The 21,588-nt window shown below is 42.6% G+C and overlaps 1 protein-coding gene across 1 annotated transcript in view; it reads left to right on the plus strand.

Annotated features, from left to right (window-relative positions):
• The window catches only part of nek10 (NIMA-related kinase 10), a 351,428-nt gene that overhangs the window by 205,458 nt on the left and 124,382 nt on the right, over window positions 1-21,588 (plus strand). The window contains exons 21-22 of the mRNA XM_041183993.1: window positions 540-610; window positions 6,905-7,118. Of these exons, the coding sequence (XP_041039927.1) occupies window positions 540-610; window positions 6,905-7,118 (285 nt within the window). The remainder of the gene's footprint in view (window positions 1-539; window positions 611-6,904; window positions 7,119-21,588) is intronic.

Genomic DNA, 21,588 nt, shown 5'->3' on the forward strand with positions numbered 1-21,588 from the left:
ACTGGATTGTCATAAAAATCCATTGGGTTCACTAATACTCTTTAGGGATGGATACCTGGCCTACTACATGTATCTTCAGTCCTGCATCAACATGATTGGCTCCTTATTGCCCTCTGAAGTGGCCAGCAAGCCAATCAGTTATATCACACTGTTAGCAGTTCAAGAAAGCAGCCCACCACCAACTTCTCAGGGCAACTATAGGTAATAAATTTTACCAGCTTGCTGAAAAAAATGTTTTTAAAAAATACCTACCACTTGGAACTGAAGGTTTGAGCATTCCCCACAACCAAATCTCTATTATGACACTTTATATTAATATCCCCACTGTTTTCTACCTCCATCACTCTAGTCCTTCCTAGACATGCACCTCAAAAAATTATGCAAATCAGTTTGTTAGAGTTGAGTGCTATTAGCAAATGATTATTCGGGTGGGATTTGCGCCAGTTCTTAACCACTTAGAGCTGACTTTGATTGTAGACAGAATACTTTTTTAGCCTTTTCTTGCATATAAATAATATTCTAAACTTTATTTCTAACAGATTGTAGAAGCAGCATATGAACCAGTACCAGAAGGAGTCTATTCTCACAAAGTATTAGAGACTATCAAAAGGTAAGAACATAAGAAAGGAGTAGCTCATTCTTCCCTTCGTGCCTGCTCCACCATTTGAAATGATCATGGATGATCTTTTACCTCAGTTCCATCTTCCTATCCAATTCCTTCGTATCCAGAAATCTATTAATCTTTGTCTTGAATATATGCAATAACTGAGCATCCACAGCCCTCTGGGATAGAGAAATTCAAAGAGCCATAACTCTCCGAGTAAAACAAATTCTCCTTATCTCAGTTCTAAATGGCCAACCACTTGTTCTGAAACTGTGACCCCTAGTCTTAGACTTCCCAGCTCAGGGAAACATCCATCCAGCATCTACCTTATCAATAATTTTCTATGTTTCAATGAGATCATGTACCATTCTTCAAATCTCAGAGGAATATAGGCCCAGTCTACTCAACCTTTCCTAATAGGACAATCCCCTTATCCCTAGAATCAACCTAGTGAACTTCTGTCACACATCTCCAAGACAAGTATATTTTTCCTAAGGCAAGGAGTCTAAAATTATACACTGTATATTCCAGGTGTGGTCTCACCAAGGCTCTGTACAATTTCAGGAAGATTTCTTCACTCTTATACACCAAACCTTTGTAATAAGTTCCAACATATAATTTGTTTCCTAATTGTTGTTGTATCTGCATGTTAACTTTCTGTGGTTCATGTACAAAGATATCCAGGCCCCTCTGAGTGTGGAGTAATGAGAGCTTATTTTCAAGTTCTTACTAAAAGAGAATTCTTGAATCATACTGAATTTTTGTTAATAAAATCACAAACCCTCAAGGCTGCATGCACCAGAAAAAAAAACATTAAAAATTGACAAAATTGCTTTTAGGCAGTGTTTAAAAAGCAACCTAACTGACTACTGTACAGTAATTCTTTATCCATTATTGATAGAGAGATAAAGTATACTTGTGGAATGAGATTGTTGAGTTAGAAGAAGCAATCACTCTCATAGTAAATTAATAATTATCAAGGAAAAGTCTTAATAAATATTCTCACTAGAAATCAACTAGGAGTCACTTATTTTCCCTCTCAGTAAAAGATGTATGCCATAAGTCTAAAGCATATATGTTCAGAAATTCCATTGTACACTAGGGATAAATGGCTCTTATTTTATATTGTACCAATAAGGTTATAATGTCATAGGTTTTAATATATGACAAGCATATGTAGGTAAAAGTACTCCCCTTCAGCAGCTATGCTACATCAAGGATATTCAAAGAGATATTTTCAATGCTAACAGTCCACTAAATTTTGGTGGCTGCTCCTTTTTCTGTATCTATTCAGGAGAATAAACTTATCAACATTTTGCATAATTTTTGGAGAACTATTTTTGTCAATTTAGGAGAAAACTTGTGCTTCTGCTATGCAGGCAGCTCAAGAAACAGAAGTTTCACAGAGGTGCTCATTTTTATATTAGAATTTTTGCTACTATGTGATCTATTCAACTTAGTTTATCAGATTGTTCATAACCATAGGCTCAATACTAAAGATTTAAGGGTTTTTTTTGACCCCTGGAGATGAGGTGACTGATGTTAACTATTGGCGGACATCACTGGACTGAACAAGCCATCAACCCACTGTCATCAGTGAGAGACTGGAATCTTTTGGCTCTTATTTGAATCTCATTAGCAAGCTACCTACATATTTTTGTAATGATGGGCAACTCGTTGAATTTAAGGGCCTGATTTTCATTGTGTCTAATGCCTATTTAAAGTGTACTCTTGTCACTTGAAGCAAGTGTCATTTTAGTCTGTTGAAGTTGTAATTGAAGATTTGGGTAAAAGATCTCATTCAAGAGCTTCAATGTTCACTGATGCAGCAGTAGCGATTTTGGTGGTGCAGACTTGGGGCTCAACAGATCTACCCAGGCAGAAGCTGCAGCAGACTTGGAGGGAGATGGCAGAGAATGTAAAGATCAGATGCATCACCCGAAGGATGTGGTGCAGTGATGCTGTGCTTAATCATCTTGCTGGGGCAACAAGGTTGAGAATGCTGGCTTGATATCTCTATTCCTCAGCAAAGATTCTTCCACAGCACTACCCCCCAACCCCTTCTCTAGTCTAGGCACGTCCACTTTCATTTCACCTGCTTCTCCTCCAATCACCAACCCATTCAGGCCTATCCTTTAAGAACATGCAGTTATGGGATTATTGAAAAAATCCATGTGGTCACTAATGCCCTTCATAGAAGACAACCTGCTGTCCTTAGTCGATCTGATATCTATGTGACTTCAGACCATTTGCAATGTGGCTAAGTCTTAACTGGCATCTGAAATGTCTTAGAAAGCCCCTGGGTTCCATCTAAGCACTACAAGGAAGTATAATAAGGTTAAAACTGGACAGAACACTCAACCATGCTAGTCATCTGATTCAGACATCACAAAGAAACATCTAGCCCAGTCAACCCTCTTCTGAGGATCTGTGCCAAAATTGGGAGAGCTTTTGTTTGGACTAATCTAACAACAGCCTGACTTCTTCATACTCACAGAATAATACCTTGCAACCAAGGTCCAGACTTCTCCATCGCCATCCCTGTATACATCCTGTTCAGTCAGCAGGTCAGACTCACCAGAAGTGGCAGTACAGTGGTAGTAATGGGGGAGTGGCCCTGAGAATCTTCAACACTTGCTCCAGACCCCATAAAGCCTCGTGGACAAGGATCTTCCTGCTGATTACCACCTACCACCCTCCCTCAGCTGTTGAATCAATACTCCTCCATGTTAAAAACCACTTATAAGAAGCGCTGATGGTAGCAAGAGCACAGAATGTACTCTGGAATGGGAGACTTCAATGTTGATCAGCAAGAGTGGCATAGTAGCACCATAACCAACTGCTCTGACTGAGTCCAGAAGGACATATCTGCCAGATTGGGCCAGCAGCAGATGGTGAGAGAACCAGCATGAGGGAAAACCTATTTGACCTCATTTTCATTAGTCTACCTGTTGCAGATGCATCTGTCCATGACAGCCACAGCCCTGGCACCTCCCCAACAAAGTGAAGAAATTGCCCAAGTATCACCTAGCCACAAAAGGTAGGGCAAATCCAATCTGGCTAATTATATCCCATTAGCCTACTCTCAATCATCAGCAAAGCAAAGGAATGGGCCATCGACAATGCTGTTGAGTGACACTTGCTCACCGTACCCAGTTTGAATTGTTACGAGATCCAAACTTAAAGTTGGGTGGAGGCCGGGAATTCCAGGTTTCTATAGCCCTCGGGAGTTTCACACTTGCGCAGACTGGGAGCAGTCAGCGCATGCGCAGTCTGGTGTTTTGCAGTTCTTTGGGCTAAGAACAGGCTCAGTGTTCTGTGCAAAAACTAAATGGTGTGAAACCCCTGATCATGTGACCTGTGAGCAGACCACCATATTGGAGCAGAATCCCAGGAAGAGGGAACAAGGAGACGTCCCAAGGAAAGGCCCCAAAGGAAGGCCCAGACAGGAGACAAGGAGATGTCCCAGTTAAGAAAGAAAGGGAGGAGCATAGAAAGAGGCCCTAACAAAAAGAGCTACAGTTGGCAGAATTTAAGTAATGGGAACTCGGGAGAAACCCTAAAGATCTAAGAAGGCAGCAGAATGTTGGTGACTCAAGGGCTGGCTGTTGGGGTGAAGGTATCCCTTTGGAGCAGTGGTATCCAGTAGTATTCAGCACAGCCGAAGAGCTGAAGTTGTGCTTGAGAGTTGATGTTGGAATGCAAACTTGGGAATCCAGGGAACCGAGCCTTGGGAGATGAGATTTAAACCCTGCTAAGTGGGCCATTGTTGAGGCTGCCTGGGTTGGAGTGACGTTTGGAGAGAATTCCAAGGCGAGATCTTCAAAGGTGAACACTGGAATCCCTTGTGAGAGAGACAGAGTTTTAGTGAGATTGGTTGACTCAGTGTTTATTCCTCAACATCTAGGCAAGCGGTATTCTGTACTCCAGATACTGGAGTCACGTTTCTTTTAATAAATACCTATCAAATCAAGCCTCGGGTTCTAAATCAATAAAATTTAGTAATATAGAAATACGCATATCATGTCCTGTAATAGACAGTGTTCTGTTATATAAGTTCTGTTGCAACACAAGAGAGAATCTGAGATGTTTTGATTGGGCACTGAAATCAAGAGAGAAAGTGGAACAGAGATTGCTGCATAAGATGGAGGGAATCCATCTTATGGGATCTGAGAGAGAAAGGCTAGAGTTGGTGTAAGGGAATGGACTGGGCAGCATTTATTGTGAGGAAAGGATAAAGGATTGACTACGCAGAAGTCAAACGTCTAAGGATGAATTTTTGTCAGGCTTGTGTCTACTGCCACGAAGTAGAATCAAAGAATAATTACAACACAGAAGGAGGCCATTCAGCCCATTATGTCCATGCCAGCTCTTTGCAAGAGCAACTTAGCTCTTCCAGTTCCCCTGTCCTTTCTCCATTGCCCTGCAAACTTTATATGTTTAGGTACTTACTCAATTCCTTTTTGAAATCCTAGATTAAACCTGCCTCCACCAGACTCACGGGTAGTGCATTTCAGACCCTAACCATTCACTGTTTAAAAAAGTATTTCCTCATGTCACCTTTGGTTCTTCTGCAATTCATCTTATATCAGTGTCCTCTGATTCGCAACCATTCTGCCAATGGGAACAGTTTCTCTGTGTTAAAATGTGTCAATTTACACTTCTCTACATTAAATTTAATCTGCTACGTGTCCACCCATTCCATTAGCCTGTCTATGTCCACTTGAAGTCTATCACTATGCTCCTCACAGTTCACAATACTTTGAAATCTTGTGTTATCTGCAAATTTTGAAACTGTGCCCTGTACACCCAAGTCTAGATCATTAATATATATCAAGAAAAGCAGTTGTCTTAGTACCAACCCTGGGAAACCCTGCTGCCTACCTTCCTCTAGCCCGCTAAACAACTATTTACTCTTTCTCTCTTTCCTGTCACTCAACCAGCTGCATATCCATGCTGTCTCTTTTATTCCAAAGCCTCAATTTGCTGGCAAGCCTGTTATAAAAGGCATTTTGATAAAGTGCCACATAAGTCCATGTATACCACATCGACCGCATTACCCTCAAAAGCTCTTTTATTACTTTGTCAGAAACCAAATCAAATTAGTTAAACTCAATTTGCTTTTAACAAATCCATGCTGACTTTCCTTAATTAATACACATTTGCCCAAATGACTGTTAATTTTGCTCTGCATTATTGTTTCTAAAAGCTTTCCCACCCCCACCACCCAGATTAACTTGATTGGCTTGTAGTTGTTGGGTTTATCCTTACGCTCTTTCCTTATACCCTTTTTTGAAAAAGGATTTAACATGTGCAATTCTCCAGTCCTCTGGCGCCACCCCTGTATCTAAGGAAGATTATGGCCAATGCCTCTGCAATTTTCTCTCTTACTTCCCTCAGTATCCTTGGATGCATCCTACCCAATCCTGGTGACATACCAACTTGAAGTATAGCCAGTCATGTTAATACGTCCTCATTATCAATTTTTAGCCCATCCAATGCCTTAATACATCCCCTTTCACTATGATTTCCTTTGGGAAATCATGAAATTATTTTAATGGAGCAAGTTTTGAGTGAACCAAGCAACTGATATGCGAGGTTATTTAATTGTAATTGAAATTATGATTATTAAATATGGAAGTACATCTCAATATAAAGAACATGGCCCTGAAAATCTGCAATTAAAGATTTCAATGCTTTTGGATGGGTGGAGACTTGTGACGCTGGAAAATGGGGTGGGACCCAATTATTCTGAGTCTGTCCTATTTGATATTGTGCTCCAATTTTCTCCGGAGTAGGAAGTGCAGCTGTTATATCTTTTTACATCCTGATGTTAGAAATGGAGGCAGGACCGGCAGCTGCTGTCACAGGTGAAATTACCACTGCTGCCTCTGGTGTCAGCAGTGCATTGTATACTTGCAAAAGATAGGTATAAAACCTTTTCAACATTGGAAGCGGAGCCCATAGTTGCTTTTAGACAGGTTTCATGCTCTGGAGCATCAAAGAAATGCAGATTTTGCCACTTTTAAATTGTCCTTGCTAGGTAATATTATTAGGTTATGCTAATATATTATCACGTTATTCAACTTATTTCTTAGAATTTTTAAAATATACTCAGCATCCATACAGAATGTTTATGGTTTTAACTACAGTGTATCATGTGATACTGGAATGTACATAATATGTCTGTAGCCATATGTGTGTATACAAATGAATACACAACCTTAAAAATCATTGCATTTTTATTTAGAAACTAAATTTCATTTTGATTTTGTTATATAAATTAATCAATTCCTACAGGTGTTTGACCTCGGATTCAGAAGCACGACCAGATGTTGTAGAAGTAAGTGCGATGATTTCAGATATTATGATGAAATACATGGATAACTTAAGCACAATGCAGATAACTATGGAGAAAAAGCTTGATCGGGAGAGAAGGCGCACACAGAGATACTTCATGGAAGCTAACAGAAATGTAATGACTTACCACCACCAGATCTCCATGATATCACATGTAAGCATCATAATCTTCTTTGCTGCAATGTTATGGAAGTTGTAGTCTGCTACAGTCTGCAGAATCAGAAAAATATTCAGTCATGACCTCTTTTTGTATGGAGCCTGTCTTTTCATTGCCTTTTATATTCTGGGCATCATTTTTTTGTCACTGAGCTTAAATCTGAAAAATAACCATCTAGATGGCAGTCACGTTGAAAGACAATAATGTTAATTATTCTGTGGGACATTTCATGGCTACAAACAAATATAAGCTCACATGGTGAGGTCCAATCAGGTTGTTACAATACTTCTAAATTTTTTAGTTGATTTAATAGTTCAATTCATGTTTTAATATTTGTCCAGTAATAGAGCATAAAGATATTTGTGGAAGTAACCTGCCATGTTAATGTATGACTTGAAGGACCATAAGGATCAACAGGAAACAGATAAACATTATTACAGAGAGCTTTTCAGATGCTACATGCTCAATCAGGACCCTTGTCAGGAAGCCATGCCCCCCAGATTACCCATGCTTAGGGCTCATTAGTCGGAGCCTCCACGAACATCACAGGACCCCTGATAGACAGCAGGAGAGGTTATATCCAAAGTTACTACATTTCCTCCTCCATTAGTTTTTTAAAAATTTCTATTGACAGAGAACATTTGCATTTCCAACAATTACACATACACAACTTCAGGTGATTAAAGATTAAAGGCGGGATTTTCCGCACCCGCTTGCCACCAGGATCTCCAGGTCCCACCGGAAGTCAATGGACTTCTGGCTGGGGTGCCATCTCGCCCGCAGTGGGTCCCGCCCATGACAGGGCTGGAAAATCCCAGCCTAAGTCTCTGAGGTACTTTCCTTACTCGGTTAGAGCAGCATAGCTGTACCATTTGATGTTCCTCCACAGGATCGACATGATCAGGAACTGCAGCACAAGATACATCATTAGAAAATGGCAGTTCAGGGTTAGGTAACTCTACAGAGAGATCAGGCGTGTCTATTCTAGGTCATTCTGTCTCCACAGGGAGTGATGGTTCAACATTAATCACAGGTGGAATAGTTGGTTGTTAGAATGTCTCTCTATCATGCATATGGTCCATATGTTTACAAACAATTCTGTCTTCCACTTCCTCCTGGAAGGGATCTGTCTCTGTGACAATGGTTACATGCTGACGCTATTACCTCAGCCTGAAGATAGACAGACTCCTCCATCGTACTTTTCAATCTGAGGAGTGCAGCGGACATCCCTTCCTGATGATCCCCAGTTTGCTGTTGCAGCTCCAACAGCTGTAACATGACCGAGTCCAGAAGCTCATTATCTGACTCGGACTCAACAAGTTCCTGGCCTCCATCAGTCCTCTGAATGCCAGGGATCTGGCAAGTCCTTGCCACTGCCTGGTGTGGATCAGACTGTGCACTGTGCTCACCAGTACATGATCCCGTGCCTATTCTAGAGTTAGGTCCCACTGAGGTGTGTGTCTCTGCGCTGGCGGCAGGTGTGGGTGAGCCCTGTGACGGAACTTGTAGGGAGTTGCATTCTGGTTCCCTTTCGGATGTCCCCTCCAAATTAGCTTGGAGGCCCTGGGTCATTGATTCCATTGGCTCTTGGAGTGATGTGCCTGCGGAAGCAAGGTGAGATAATTAGTGCATGGCAGTGGTCTGTGGCATGGAACATATTACTCACAGCATGGTTATCTGATGCATGTTGCACTGCTGGATCCTCACTTGGTAGAGCAGCGCCGACCTCACCTTCAGCACAGGATCAGTCTCGATCATCGCCTTTACCTCCTGTTGTGTGCCAGTTTGTCCTGCATGAATAGAGATGGGGGGAGTGTATCAGGACGCCTGTCGAGCCAGGTGATACATGTGCCTGGTCTGTGTGGGCGATGACTGGTCCTATGGACGGGCTGAGGACAACACAAGTGTGTGTGAGAGCGAATGGTGATGTCCCTTGAACTGGCTGTGAGTGATGGCCCTGTGGATGTGTAATGGGTTTGTGACTGAGTTGAGAGTGATGAAAAGCATGACTTACCTTGGCAAAATGGAGGAGATCATTCATCCTCTTGTAGCACTGGGTGGCTGTCCCCTTCTGAAGGGTGTTTGTGCTGACCGCCACTGCCACCGTCTCCCAACCTGGTTTGGTGACATTGCTGCCCATCCTGTGGCCACAGCGGAGTAACAGGACACCCCGGTGGGCCTCCACGGCATCCAGCAGTGGCTCAAGGGACCCGTCATTGAAGCAGGGGGCTGCAGTCTTTTTTCCTTTGCTGACCATGCCCCCCGGGCAGCGGTGGTGAGCTGGTAGCGATGAGTGCTGTGCTGGCATCTGCCTTTTAAACATGACAGCTGGCATGATGCAACACCGGGGTGTTGGCTGGAGGGTGAATGAGAGCCTGCCCGCCATGGGAACGGCATGTTTCCCAGGAATGCATAAATAATGAGGAGGGTTTGAGACAATATGGCGCAAAAACCTGCCATCGCCGTCAGCAGGTAGGACGCCATTTTACCTGCCCATTTCTGCACTTGCTGCAAATCTGGGAAAATTCTGCCCAATATGTAGTCTAAACCCTGGGTCGACCAGGCCACTCTCACGGATACAGTGGAACTGAAACAGGCAATATCTGGAGACAGTGCTTGACCATGCTTTCAATGGCCACCAGACATAGCTTTGCGCAAGGATTTTCATCTTTGACATGCTGGATATGCACTGTGAAGCTCTGTCAAGAGTGGTTCTCTACCTTGCAAAGGAACGACAACTCTTGATCCCCAGAACTAAATTCCATCTTGACAACTTAACTTCATTTTTCAGGAATGGAATGGTCTCATCTCTTCAGATACAGATGAATTTGACCAGTCTTGCAAAACAATATCACTGACTTTTGACAACATTCGATGTCTGTTCCTCCAACTTCTAATTTGCTTCACTCACACAGGTGAAGAGTCTAAGAAATTCAGTATTAGCACAGCTTCTTGTGGCACTGGAGCATGCACAATGCTAACTGGTAATGGGAGATAACTGGGTGCTTCCACACTTGCAAAATGTAAGCCAGGATGGCACATAAAAGTACACGGATACACAGATGATATCAAAGCCCAATGTTGTATTCTTGCTGATGCAATTGGCGGAAAGGCCTTATCCTCATTGAAAATACCCATTAATGATTTATGGTCCGACACAATAGTGAAATGTTGTCCATGAAGGTACTGGTGGAATTTCTTCACTCCAAATACTACCGATAAACCTTCCTTTTCTAGTTGAGAATAATTCTTCTCGGCTGTGGAGAAGGTTCTCGAGACAATGGGCCTTTCTGATCCATCTTCTATTCTAGGTGATAACACGGCTTCTACACCATAAGGAGAAGCATCACAATTAATACCAATTTTTTCGATGGGTCATAGTGTACCAATAAACACAATGAAAGCAACAGTTTCTGTACTTTCACAAAGGCTTCTTCCTGTTGTGAATTCCACGAACAACGGTGATTCTTTTTTAACAAGTGTATTGGTGCTAACACAGTTGATAAGTTAGGCAAGAAGTGGCTATAGTAGTTGATTGTACCCAGGAAGGACTTAAGTTCGGTTACATTGGACAGTGAGGGTGCATTCTTTATTGCCCGAACATTCTCTTCTACCGTATGCAAACCCATGGTATCCATCCCGTGACCCAGGTAAGTAACTTCTGGTGTTTGAAATGTACATTTTTCTTTCTTTAATCATACGCTGGCTTCCATGAATCTTCTTAGCACCTCCTCCAGGTTGGCCAAGTGTTTGGTCTCGGTTGATCCTATGATCAGAACATCATCTAGGTACACTACCACTTGGGGAAGCCCTTGCAAAAGACTCTCCATTGTCCTTTGGAAGATTGCACATGCAGACAATACTCCAAAGGGCAGGCGAGTATACTGATAAAGGCCCTTGTGTGTGTTGATAGTCACGAATCCTCTAGACATGCTATCCAGCTCTAATTATTGATAAGTTTGGCTCATATCCAATTTTGTATCAGACTTGCCTCCATCTAGCTTTGCATATAAGTCGCCTATCCTTGGAATGGGGTACTTATCTAGTTTGGCTACATTGTTTACAGTCAATTTATAGTCTCACAAATGTGCATGGTTTGGTCAGGATTAACCACTGGAACTATGGGTGCTGCCCATTTCGAGAATTGGACAGGTTGGATGATGCCCAGCTTTTCTAACCAGCACAGTTCTGCATCCACCTTCTCCTTCAATGCATAAAGCACAGAAATGGCCTTAAACAAACGTGCTGTCACCTGAGGATCCACATATATTTTTGCATGCAAGTCTTTTAACTTTCCTAATTCATTCCAAAATATACTGTCATATTTCCTTAGCAGTTCAGGAACTCCTCCTGTTCTCAGGTGAAATATTTCAGGCCAGTCAAGCTTGATTTTTTGGACCAGTCATAGCCCAGAAGACTAGGTCATTCTCCTGTCGCTATTATCACTGGAAACTGAGCTGTCTGTTGCCTACAAGACACTGGTACTTCGGTGATGCCCTATACCTGTATAGATTCTCCAGTGTATGTCTTCAATTTAGCGGTTGTCCACTCCAGATTCAGTGGCAGGGTATCTTCCTTTTAGGTATTTAAATCTGTGCTCTCCCTCCACTGTGGTTGAGGCTCCTGTATCTACCTCCATTATTAATGGCTTCCCATTAACTTGGATTGTGATAGTGATAGGTTTGGTTTTTACAGCGGTGATGTTATACAGGGATTAGATGTCAGTATCGGCAGCTTCAGGTTCTGCTGTTATTTTCAATTCAATCATGTTGGTTTGCTGCTTTATGGGCTGTTTTGACTTTGCCTGCATTGCCTAACTACGTGACATTTCTTATGGCTGTAGTGACATTCTGCCTCCTTGAATCTGCAGGTGTCTGGTCTGTGGTCACCCCCACATCTATATCAAATTAACCTTGGAGTCAGTGCTGAAGTGTTTCTGCTAGGCCTTTTCATGTTTCTAAAAGTGGACATTGCCTCTCACTTTGCTGCTGTGTCTCTGGTTTTTGTGCCACGCTCAGCAGTATATTCCCACCCCACATGAAGAACAGTGCCATGTTGTATGTGTTGCAAAGCCTGCTAGTCTCTTGCAGCACTTTCCATGGCAAGTGATATTTCCAGGGTGCGCTTCAAATTGAAGTTGACCTCTGTGAGTAAATGGTGCTAAATGGCATCCTTGTGAACTCTGCAAACTAATCAGTTCCGCAGCATATCAGTTAGTGTGTCTCCAAAGTCAATGTTCTGTCAACTGCTTCAGTTTCGCCACATAGGTTGCAACGGACTCTCCCAGGGCCCTGGCTATGGAGCTAAACTTAAATCACTGCATTATCACAAGTGGCTTCAGCTAGAAATGCGTTTTCACAAGGTTCTTTAATTCATTAAAGGAGTTAGAATTGGACTTGTTTGGAGCCATCAGGCTGGAGATGAGATTGTATGTCTTGCCACCACACACACTCAAAAGGATTGCTTTCTGCTTTTCCTCCACGGTAATTTTGTTCGCTGCGAAATAAAAACCAAGGCGCTCTGCATACTGGCCCTAGTTTCCCATTGTCACGCTGGAAGGATCAATCTTGCCGAAGAGTGGCATGACTGGTGAGTAACCCTTCCCTTTTTTTTTTAAGATTTGATGTACTCATGTTAACAAGGCGAGGTGCAGCATTGGAGCTATTTCTCCCTCAACGTCAAATGTAACGACTTGACGGACCAGTCAAGTTTCAACAAGAAACAGATAAACTTTATCACAGAGAGCTTTTCAGATGCTAAATGCTCGATCAGGACCCTCGTCAGGAAGCCCTGCCCTCAGATTACCCATGCTGAAAGCTCATTGTTCAGAGCTTCCACAAACATCACGTGACCCTGATAGACAGCAGGAGAGGCTATATCGTCAGTTACTACAGTTAGCATACATTATTGGCTAAAGCTGATAAAATAAATTTTCATGCGGCATAAAAATATATATTTGATATATTGTTATAGGTATTTTTGAACTTTGGTTACTATTATGATAGATTTCCAAAAGTTTATGTGTGCACAACCTTTTAAATTGTGCACGTCATTAAAAAACTGAGAGTTTGTGAAAAATAAAGTCCTTACATATTAGTATATTGTAACATCTAGTAGAGGTGAAGAATAGATTTAGAGACAGGTTACAGCACAAAAGGAGCCCAATTGGTCCATCAAGCCCATGCGGGCTCTCTGCAAGAGCAATTTAACTAGTCTCACTCCTCTGGCCCTTTTCCCCCTGGCCTGTAAGTTTTTTCCCTTCAAGTTCTTATCCAATTCCCTTTGAAAGCCACAACTGAGTTTGCCTTCACCACCCTCTCAGGCAGGGCATTCCAGATTATGAGAATTCACTGTATAAAAATGTTTTTCCTCATTTCACCTTTGGTTCTCTTGCCAATCACCTTAAATCTTTGTCCTCTAGTTCTCAAGCCTTCGGCCTATGGGAATAGTTTCTCTCTATCTGCTCTGTCGTGACCCTTCGTGATTTTGAACACTTTGATCAATTCTCCTCTCAACCTTATCTTTTTGAGAAGAACAGTCCCCGCTTCCCCAATCTATCCATGAACTTAAGTTTGTCATCCCTGGAACCATTCTAGTGAATCATTTCTGTCCTGTCTCTCAGGCCTTCACATCCTTCCTAATGTGTAGTGCTTAAAATTGAACACACTGTTCCAGTTGTGGCCAAACCCTTGTTTTATAAAGGCAGGGGACGTGGTGGTGTAATGGTATTGTCACTGGACTGGTAATCCAGAGACCCAAGCTAATGCCTTGGGGACCCAGGTTCAAATCCCACCACAACAAATGGTGGCATTCAATAAATATCTGGAAGTAAAAGTCTAATGATAACCATGGAACCATTGTTAATTGTCGTAAAAACCCATCTGGTTCACTAATGTCCTTTAGGGAAGGAAATCTGCTATCCTCACCTGGTTTGACCTACATGTGACTCCAGACCCACAGAAATGCAGTTGACTCTTAAAAATGCCCTCTGAACAAGGGCAATTAATGATGGGTAATAACTGCTGGCCTAGCCAGTGATACTGATGAAAAAATAAATTACTTTATGCCTTTATTTATAAAACCCATGGCTTTTAAAATATCTTCCTGCCACCTTCAACATAAAAACATAAAGTACTGGAAAAACTCAGCCAGTCTGGCAGCATCTGTGGAGAGAGAAACAGGAGTTAACACTTCAAGTCCAATGTGACTCTTCATATTGCACTCGAAACATTTTGATAAGATCCTGCAAGGGAGACTTATAAAGAAGGTAAGAGCCCATGTGATCCAAGGCAATTTGGCAAATTGGATCCAGAATTGGCTGAGTGGCAGAAAGTAGAAGATGATGGTCGAGAGGTATTTTTATGACTGGATGCCTGAGTCCAGTGGGGTTCCACAGGGATCGGTGTTGGGTCCCTTGCTGTTTGTGGTACATATAAACGATTTAGACTTGAATGTAGGAGGGTTGATCAGTAAGTTCGCAGATGACATGAAAATTGGCGGGGTGGTAAATAGTGAGGAGGATAGCCTTAGATTACAGGAGGATATAGGTGGGCTGGTCAGATGGGCTGATCAGTGGCAAATGGAATTTAATCTGGATAAGTGTGAGGTGATGCACTTGGGCAGGACAAACAAGGCACAGGAATAAACGATGAATGGTAGGACCCTGGGAAGCACCGACGATCAGAGGGACCTTGGTGTTCATGTCCACTGGTCCCTTAAGGTAGCAGGACAGGTAGATAAAGTGGTTAAGAAGGCATATGGGATACTTGCCTTTATTAGCCAAGGCATAGAATATAAGAGCAGGGGTGTTATGCTGGAGCTGTATAAAACGTTGATTAGGCCACAGCTAGAGTATTGTGTACAGTTCTGGAATCTGCCTTATAGGAAGGATGTGATTGCACTGGAGAGAGTGCAGAGGGGATTTACCAGGATGTTGCCTGGGCTGGAGAGTTTTAGTTATGAGGTGAGACTGCCCCATAGACTGGGGTTATTTTCCTTGGAGCAGAGGAGATTGAGGGGGTACATGATTGAAGTGTATAAAATTATGAGGGGCATAGGTAGGGTAGGCAGAAAGGAACTTTTCCCCTTGCTGGAAATAACCAGCGGGTATAGAATTAAGGTAAGGGGCAGGAGGTTTAGAGGGGATGTGAGGAAGAATTTTTTCACCCATAGGGTGGTGGGAATCTGGAACTCATTGCCTGAAAGGGTGGTAGAGGCAGAAACCCTCATAACATTTAAGAAGTATTTGGATGTGCAGTTACGATGCCATGGCATACAGGGCTATGGGCCTAGTCCTGGAAAATGGGATTAGAATAGTTAGGTACTTGTTTGACCGGCGCAGACTCGATGGGCTGAAGGGCCTTTTTCAGTGCTGTAGGCCTCCATGATTCCAAAGATGCTGCCAGACTGGCTGAGTTTTTGCAGCACTTTGTTTTTATTTCAGATCTTCAGCACCTGCAGTATTCTCCTACCTTCAGTGATGTGTGCACGTATACATGTGTCCCTTTGTTCCAGCACACTTTTTAGAGTTGTACCTTTGTTTTATATTGCCTCTCTTCATTCTTCCTACCCAAATGTATCACTTATCTGCGTTAAATTTTATCTGCCATGTGTTTACCCATTCCGCCAATTTATGTACGTCCCCTTGAACTCCATCACTATCTTCATCACTGTTCACAATAATTCAAAGTTTTGTGTCATGTACAAATTTTAACATTTTGCACTGTACATCCAAGACTAAGCCATTAAGATATATCAAAGAAAGCAGTTAGAACTATAGAACCATAGAAAAGTTACAGCACAGGAGGCCATTTGGCCCATCTTGTCCATGCCAGCCTGAGGACACCCAGGTGCCCTTTCTAACCCCACCTTCCTGCACCCGGCCCATAGCCCTGCAGCTTACAGCACTTAAGGTGCAGTTCCAGGCGCTTTTTAAAAGAGTTTAGAGTTTCTGCCTCTACCACCAACTTGAGCAGTGAATTCCAGACACCCACTACCCTCTGTGTAAAAAAGTTCTTCCTACACCTTCTGCCACTTATCTTGAATCTATGTCCCCTGGTTCTAGAATTCTCCACCAAGGGAAACAATTTTATCCTGTCCACTCTATCTATTCCCCTCATAATTTTGTACACCTCAATCAAGTCACCTCTCAGTCTTCGTTGTTCTAAGGAAAATAACATCAACCTATCCAATCTCTCCTCATAGCTACACTTTTCTAACCCTGGCAACATTCTTGTAAACCGCCTCTGCACTCTCTCCAGAGCTATTTCGTCCTTCCTGTAATGTGGTGACCAGAACTGCACACAATATTCCAGTTGTGGCATCACCAGTGTTTTATACAATTCCAACATTTTATCCTTACTTTTATATTCTATACCTCTGCCAAAGAAGGAGAGCATTCCATATGCCTTCTTTACAACCTTGTCTACTTGAACTGCTGCCTTCAGGGACCTGTGTAGTTGTCCTAGTATCGACCTATGGAACTCCACTGTAGCTCCAGTCTGAAGAACAACAGTTCACTACTACTCCAACAAAAGCAAAGTATTGCTGATGCTGGAAATCTGAAATAAAAACAGAAATGCTTTCATCAGAATTCTGTTTCTCTGTCCATAGATACTGTCTGACCTGCAGAGTATCTCTAGCATTTTCATTTTTATTTCATTCACCTCTGCTGTCTGCTTCTTGTCACTTAGCCAACTATCAATGCTGCCTTTTATTCCAAGGACTTCAACACTGCTGGCAAGTCTATTATGTGGCAATTTATCAAACGCCTTCTGGAAGTTCATGTATACCACATCAACCACGTTACCCTCATCAACACTCATCAAAAAACTCAATCAAGTTGGTTAAACATGATTTGCCTGTAGCAATTTGCTGGGTTTCCTTATTAAAGGGAGAAAAATTGTTTTAGTTGCCAATTGCATCCATTCATAATGCAAATGTATTCATGCTTTCTCATCACCATTTGCATACGAATCATAAACGCTGGGCAGAATATTATGGGGGCACAGACAGCTTGCCTCCACCCCCCTTCCCACCCACCCTCCTGATCCCCCAGAAGCAAAATCGGCATGGAGCTGTCCTGCTGCATGCCGGCCTGACCCACAACCATAAAGCAATGCGGGCAGCCTGTGGGACTTCTGCCACTCACCTTGAGAGCTGCTGGCCAGTTGGATTTGCCGGAAATTCCATTAGACCCCGCAGCTCCAAAAACACATTAATGAGCACTGCCAGGACTGCAATGGGGAAGCAGTAGAAAGCCCAACTGTCCATGGAAACAGTTAAGTCAGGGGTCTTGGCCAAGGAGGGTTTGGTCAGGTTAGGGAGGGGGGCACTGTTAGGGAGGGGTGGGTGTAATGGGTTTAAGGCAGTAGGTGGATAAGAAGAAAGGGAAGGTTCTATCTTGGGGGAGGGTATCCCCTCTTTCCTCCCCGCCCTTTGAAGAATTTGTTTAAAAAAATCAAGCTGTGCACTTTTGCCCCTCTTCCCACGCCATACATTTGTGGCGTGGGTACTGTATTATTAGGGTCTATTGGCTAACAAGCCTAATTGATTCTTAATTATTTATTTAAATATGGTGGGCAGACTGCCAATTTCAGTGCCCACCCATGCCCCCATTATAGGAGTGAACTCGGGGGTGGGCGGGAAGGTGGTGGGGATGGGCACCCACTCTATTTTACATAGGTAGTTAAGACCAAGCGTTGTCTTCAGACCAAGCAGCGTTAGAGGGTGGAGGGAAGGGGAGGAAGTGAGAGGCCAATGCAGGATGTTAGGTGGGGGAGAGAAGGGTGCTAGTGTAAAGAAGGTACCTCAGCAGAGGTGGGAGAGGGTGGAATGGAAAAGCATCTCAGTGGGAGGTATATCCTGAGTTTCCAAACATAAAGGCCTCTATATTGTATCAGAGGCATGCACAATGAAGGCGTCATGTACAGTTGTTTGCTGTTTAATCGTGTGTGCCTGTTCATTCTCTCTGGTTTGTGTGCTGTTAGTCAAGCCTGTGGGTGGTTTGAGAAACAAAAACTAAGCTAGAAGCTTGACATAGCATACATTTTAAAAGCATTTGTAAAAACGTCCCATTCACAAATAGAACCTGGTGTGCCATCTCTGCATATCTCTGAGGCGCAAAACTCAGTATTTGGCAACGAAGATGGAGAATATTTTAAACATACTGGCCCTAGCACCTTTCCTTTCTTTGCTGGGAGATGCACCTCTGCTATGGGATCAGCGGATTTCAGGGTTCAAGACATAGTTGCTAGTGATAAGTACGGATGGACTGCAGGTAGCAGCCATCCACAAAAAGGTGATGCTCATCCATTGCCTCAAGGCAGAAGGCCAGTGAGTATTCAAGCAGCTCATTGTCTCACCTACTGCCCATGGTCCCTCAAAATCTCCATGCCAACCCCAGCAACTCATCAGGTCATCAAAGAAGAAGACTTCATTGGTTCAGCATGTAGAGGAATCTATTCCCAAGAGTGAAATATGGCTTGCATATAGCATCACAGATGGTAAAGCACCAGATCATTTTAAGGATTGCACAGTAGAACTCGTGGGTAGGTAGCTTGAGTCAGGAAATTTCCTGACTCGGCAGATCAGCCTCAGTTTAAAAGGTCATGGATCCCTTGATTTTCACTTTGGGGAGGTGGGTGCAGAAGGAAGTCAGCCTGCCAACCCCAGAAGCAGATCCTAAACAGTCAAGGGGGTGGACCAATGCTGGGGCGGGCTGGGTCAAAGGCCCGCTTAGGTTCTCTGGGACTTTGTTCCAGTTGTAATACAAGCAGTTAGACCTTCTAGCCCTAACTGTTCGCAACCCCTCATTCTCTCACCTACTCCCCATGGTCCCTGACACTCTCTATGCCAACACCTGCCCACCCCCAGCAAATCTCCATAGCCCCCTCTTTCTCTCCATATCAACCCCTTGCCAACTCATGCCACTTCCATGCCCATTCACCCAGCATGCACTATGTACATAATGAGCTATATAACAATGGCAAGTATGGAACTGCTGAGAAAAATTATTTAGCAATGTTTTTTGAAAAAAACTGCTGTTCCTACAACCCTATAAAAGTGTCAATCAGACAGACCATTAAATTACCAATAACAGAACTTCACACACTTCACACCTCTTAATCTTGTCCAAATAAACATTGAGACATTGAGGCGCAAAACTCAGTATTTGGCAACGAAGATGGAGAATATTTTAAACATACTGGCCCCAGCATCTTTACTTTCTTTGCTGGGAGATGCGCCTCTGCTACGGGATCAGCGGATTTCAGGATTCAAGACGTAGTTGCTAGTGATAAGTACGGATGGACTGCAGGTAGCAGCCATCCACAAAAAGGTGATGCTCATCCATTGCCTCAGGGCAGAAGGCCAGTGAGTATTCAAGCAGCTCATTGTCTCAAAAAAGGTCACAGAAAAACAACTTATTATAACCACTTAAAGGTGTGAAGCAAAGTCAATAATTCACTTGTCAAAATGGAGTCCCTGCTGTTCATGCTGTCCTCATGAATGCTTGGCTGAAAACCCAGAACAATAAAAGCATCATTCTTTGATAATGGATCCACTTCAAAGGCTACTGTACGAAGATGCGTAATTGGAATGGACAATCACACAGCAAACAATGTTTGACATGTTAGAGTTGAAGATAGCATCTCTTCTAGTCCTCGTGCATTTCAATCCAAGTGCATAAAAGTATGTCATGTATCAAGAAATGCATTTGGAGCTGTAATCTTAAAGTATATTGAAGGAAGCAAACAACCAATTTCCTACACATCATGTCCATTGTCGGAAACAAAATGCAAATACTCTACTGGAGAGCGGGAAGCACTAGCCTGCATCTATGCTTCTGAACATTGATACATGTATCTCTTTGGTAGCAAGTTCACTCTCAACACTGATCACCAAGCATGACTACATTGTTAGCCATATCAGGATCTAGTCACCGAGCTCTATGCATCTATAGATGATCAGATCTTCTTCAGCAGTAGAACTTTGAATACCTTGCAGGTAGCTGATGTGCTTAACCGTATGGGAAAGGGAGTAATATATTGGCTTGGATTGAGGATTGGTTAACTGACAGAAAACAGAGGGTCAGAATGAATTGGTCGTTTTCAGGTTCGCAGGCTGTGACTAGTGAGGTACCACAAGGATCAGTACTTGGGCCCCAGTAGTTCACAATCTATATCAATGTGTTGGATATGGGGACCAAATGTAATATTTCCACGTTTCCAGATGACACAAAACCAGGTGGGAATATGTGTTGAGAGGATGATGCAAAAGTTTTTTTTGTATCTCCCTCCATTAAGACAGATACAAAGTAATTATTCAGCTTTTCTGCCATTTCCCTGTTTTCCATTATAAACTTTCCTGTCTCTGCCTGTAATGGACCCATATTTGTCTTTGCAAATCTTTTCCTTTTTACAAAACTATGTTGTTATGCTTTGGACAGGCTTAGTGAGTGGGCAAGAACATGGCAGATGGAATACAATGTGGTTAAGTATGAGGTAGGGGGAACGGAGGTGCAGATTATTTCTTAAATGGTGAGAGATTGGGAATTGTTGACATCCAAAGAGACCTGGGTGTCCTTGTTCATAAGTCACTGAAAGTTAACATGCAGGTGCAGCAAGCAATTATGAAGGCAAATCGCAAGAATATTTGAGTACAGGAGTAAAGATGTCTTGCTTTAATTGTATAAAACTTTGGATAGACCACATCTGAGTATTGTGTACAGTTTTGGTCCCCTATGGCCTTCTTCTGCTCCTATGTTCCTGTGTGCTATGTTCCTATCCATACGGAAATTTGTTTCAGGTACATTGCTTGTTCGTTTAAAAAAACATATATATATATGAATAATGAAAATAAAAGAAAGAAAATTACACTATCACAAAGATCTAACTTTAATGAATCTGTATTAAAAACTATTCCAATGCATTCAAATAATCAGTGTTTCTACCCTTGCCAGAGTACCAAAATGACTCTTACCAAAATAACAAATTACATCCTATGTAACTGTGATCATAGTAAACTATCCCTTTCCATTCTGTTTGACCTATCTGCAACCTGAGATGTGGTTGACTTCACATCATGCTCCTCCATTGCCATTGACCTGTCATCCATTTGGGTGGGACTGCACTCACCAGCTTCCATTCTTATCCATCTAGCCATAGCCAATCGACTGCAATGACTTCAATATCCATCATTAAAAGCAGCTCAGTAGCACCACAGGTGACCACGCTAGCTGAGACCTGAAGGATTGGGACGTTGTGGGGATCCATAAACTTTTCTGTGTCCAATATACTCAGTTTCTTGATATCGTGTGGAATAAATCAATTGAAGACTGGAATTTGTGATGATTGAGCGCCTCCAGAGGAGGCAAGAGATGGATCACCCACTCATCAATTCTGAGGATGGTTTCAAATGCACGTCCTTGAGTATCCATTCACGTGTATGAGTCCGCTATAATTGAGGT

The sequence above is a fragment of the Carcharodon carcharias genome, chromosome 3 (genome assembly GCF_017639515.1).
Source record: "Carcharodon carcharias isolate sCarCar2 chromosome 3, sCarCar2.pri, whole genome shotgun sequence".
NCBI classification, from domain to species: Eukaryota; Metazoa; Chordata; class Chondrichthyes; order Lamniformes; family Lamnidae; genus Carcharodon; species Carcharodon carcharias.